This window comes from Melanaphis sacchari, unplaced genomic scaffold (assembly GCF_002803265.2).
Source record: "Melanaphis sacchari strain LSU unplaced genomic scaffold, SCAv2.0 Contig31_pilon_pilon, whole genome shotgun sequence".
Classification (NCBI taxonomy): domain Eukaryota; kingdom Metazoa; phylum Arthropoda; class Insecta; order Hemiptera; family Aphididae; genus Melanaphis; species Melanaphis sacchari.
Genome location: NW_020271193.1, coordinates 69,094 through 72,930, shown reverse-complemented (window position 1 = coordinate 72,930; position 3,837 = coordinate 69,094). Strand labels below are relative to the sequence as shown.

Genomic DNA, 3,837 nt, shown 5'->3' with positions numbered 1-3,837 from the left:
AAATTTCTCATTGTATATATTTATTTTTTGGGGTATATATTATAAATTTATATTTTTAAGTTATTTTTGTTTGTCTGCATTGTGTTGATACCATACTAATTACTATCACTGATCTATTAACATTTTATACTGCAAATGTTGATATGAACCTATAATATAGTATATAACAGGGGTCACCAAATGGCGGTCCGCGAATGCATTTTAACTGGCCCGCAGACTGAGAGAAAAATCCAATAATTTAATACGTACTTATTACGCGACTGTTTTAATAATAAATTTTGCAGGTAATTTCTTATTTTTGTGCATTATTACTGCATTATTAGGTTTTTTCGGCTACAAAAAATATTATACTAGCTGTAAAGTATATCTTATCTTATCTGTTTTATTATTTATTTGAAATTTCATTACGACAAGTCGACAACTCGTTAAGTCACACATACTAATATACGTACAACACGTCAATCCGTCAGTTATCGGTGAGGCGGTGGTGTCCGCTGCGACATAATTTTTATTCTATTTAATTTTAATTTTTATATTAATTTTCGTAATTAAATAATATATTATTTTTTGTTTTAATTTGACTATGGATAGAGAAAGAAGAAAAGTAGAAAATGAAAATAGACAGTTTTGTCCTGAATGGATGGACTTATATTGTTTTATTTTACCAGATAGAGTAGGTGCCTTACCTGTTTGTTTGATTACAAATCAAACAGTGACTGTTATGAAAGTGTTTAATATCAAACGTCATTATGAGACACACAAGTCATTTGCCGAAAAATTCCTATTGGGTACTGGCCTTCGTAAAACAAAAATTGAAAATCTAAAAATGAAATACAAATCGGCAACTCAAATTTTGACTGAACAACAGAAATGTGCACAGGCATCTTTACAAATTTCGTGGATACTCGGTAAAAATATGAAGCCATTTACAGATGCTGATATTGTTAAAGAATGTATGCTTCAGTCTGTAAATATACTGTTTGGAAATAAAAAGGAAATTATCGAAACTTTTCGTCATATCCCAATATCAGCATCTACTAACACGAGAAATACTGAAGTACTGGCCAAAAATAATCACAATCAGTTGAAACAAGATCTATCTACTGCTGATTTTTATTTTATAGCCTTGGATAAATCTTGTGATATCACAGATACTCTCAGCTAATAATTCACGTGAGATACTTGAGCAATATCAGTGGGACATTTTACGAAGAGTTATTGACACTTTTACCGTTATCAGGGACCAGCAAAGGAAATGATTTGTACAATGCTGTAGTATTGTATTTTGAAATTTTATGGCCCGCGAGAATTTTCCGAATTCTTAATGTGGCCCGCGGAAAATATTAATTGGTGACCCCTGGTATATAATGTGGATATAACCAGCCTATTATACGTCGTACAAACACGTTTTTTTTTTGGTATTTGTATTTTATATATTTATTATTTTCAAGTTATGATCATTTTTAATTTTTTGAGCTTTTAAACTCCAAAATTGTGAATTCAAATTATATTATCTTATTTTTTTTTTAGGAAAAAATGTAAAAAGGTTATTGATGTAATAGCTTACATTTAATGATGATACAGGTAAAAAGGTTATTCGTGTAGGAGTTTACATTTGGCTCATTTAACATTGGTAATAATGTATTAAAATTATTGTAAGTTATAGATTAATGCAGCAGTTCCTAATCTTTTTAGTCGGCGGTGCCCTTTTATTGGTCTAAATTTGTCGATGATGCTTTCCTGTGCATACTACAAAGAACATGATACAAATTAACACTATAGTTCTCATTAATAACCAATTTAAATAATTTTATTGAACATATCATAAATGAATTGCAAAATTATAGCCTAAAATAAAGAGAACAAATATTACAAAATAGATAAACTAATATAAACATTAAAAATGAATGTGAGATTTTTGTGGCTACATATTTTTGGAAAGTTTATTAACAACTGGATACGGAGGTCAGGTTCTACATGGCGGTTTCGATATTTGAGAAAGTCACGCGTGTATAATGTTATCGGAATTTGTGCAGCGTGTTTAAACAATTTTTTTCATACGCGGATGAGCTACGATGCACAGGTTGGGAACCGCTGGATTAATATATGTATTACCTAATTAATTTAAGTATACTAATGTGTTTCAAACATGATATTTTATTTTCGATTTTAATATTATTACTTAATAAAATACAAAATCATAACTTCAAATTTTATAAGCATATAATATAATATAAAACAAACTACAGCTAACCTTACACTAATGGAACAGCTGAAAATCAAGGAAATGATTATAGAGCAACTAAGTAAATTTAAACTTTAAAAACATAAGTCGCAGCTTGTATACGAAGTTATGATAAACAATTAACTGTGCAATGGTATTTAATAGCTTTTTTAATTGGTACAATTTTTAAAATATTTTTAATCTATTTAAGCTATTTACAGACGATTGAAATTTTCAAATTTTTTCGCATAAATGTCAATAAAAAATATTTGAAGGGTAAAAATTCTTAAAAATTGCACACTACAAAATCCTACATAGGTTGTTCTTATATTTGTATAAAATAATTGAAAATACTTTGGCACAATTTTTTGTTTGCATTTGAAGTTAAAATTATTTCAAAATTTACCAAAATCACAAAAATTACAAATTATTCGTAGTTTCTAGTAAAGAATTTAAAAAATATTTAATTTTGATATTTAAAGTTTGAAAATGTAATGTAATTTTTCTCATAAATAGTTTTTTTTAAATAAAAAATCTAAAAAAATATACAAACACAAGTATTTTTATAGACATTTTGATATTTCAAGAAGCTTAAATTAAAATAAAGTTACGTATTTTAATTATGAATAACGATATTAACCAGTTCACGAGAACTTAAAAACTTTTTCGTATTGTTGTATCACACAGCTGAGTAAATACGCGTTAACACCTAAAAAGTCTTACTTATCATACCCTCTAAGACAATTATCATATCGAAAACTAATTTAGTCGGTATTGTAACTTTATGAAGAGGTACCTACAATGTGGTAGACATAGGTTTGGCTTATTATGGTATACCTAAACATTTCTTTAAACTTATGACCATATGATATGTATACCCCGGCTATAAGAAATGTTAAAGCTAATGACGTTGAACAATTAACAACAGTTTAACACAAAATATTGTTATTACTTGTTAGAAACACTTTTATCAAAAATCAAAATCAACTTACCGTTGGTTGATGATATTTAAGCGAATGTCCAACACATCCGATTCTTGTTGAAACCATTTTAGCCGTTCGTTAGTATTATTGATTAGTTACAAAAATCACCACTAGATATCGTAATTATAAATGGGTGAAACTTCAATAACATATCTATTATGCCGTTCAACTATAATTCTATAATAAACATTTTTTTTTTTTTAATATAATAATTTATTATGACACAATGAAAATTAAACAAAATCTCAATTGGTTTCATAGTAGAGTTTATTACACATTTGATCAACATAAAAATGCAATGATTATAATAAAAGTATACATTTAAATGAATATCTCGTAGATATTATCGTAGTACACTGGTAAAATTTTCAAAATATTTTGAATATTTTAGTTATTTACAGGTAGGTTTGAACATTTTTGATTTTTTTAATATTCATAGTTCATACTTTTTTTTTTTTTAAATTTTTATTAGCTTTTAGTCAAATATTATTACAGCTCAACAATTATACGTAATACATAATATTATAGGTTAAACATTATACATTATATATAGTCACACCTATTAAGAGTCTTGTAAGGTTTCGACGTAGCATACGCCGTAGCCAATACAAGAGATAAGATAGCAGTAAG

At 27.2% G+C, this 3,837-nt stretch overlaps 1 protein-coding gene across 1 annotated transcript; it reads left to right on the top strand.

Annotated features, from left to right (window-relative positions):
• Positions 1-583: 583 nt before the first annotated feature.
• LOC112596442 (general transcription factor II-I repeat domain-containing protein 2A-like) lies at positions 584-1,165 on the top strand. The gene has a single exon (XM_025342131.1). The coding sequence runs from the start codon at positions 584-586 to the stop codon at positions 1,163-1,165; it is 582 nt and encodes a 193-aa protein (XP_025197916.1).
• The last annotated feature ends 2,672 nt before the right edge of the window (positions 1,166-3,837 follow it).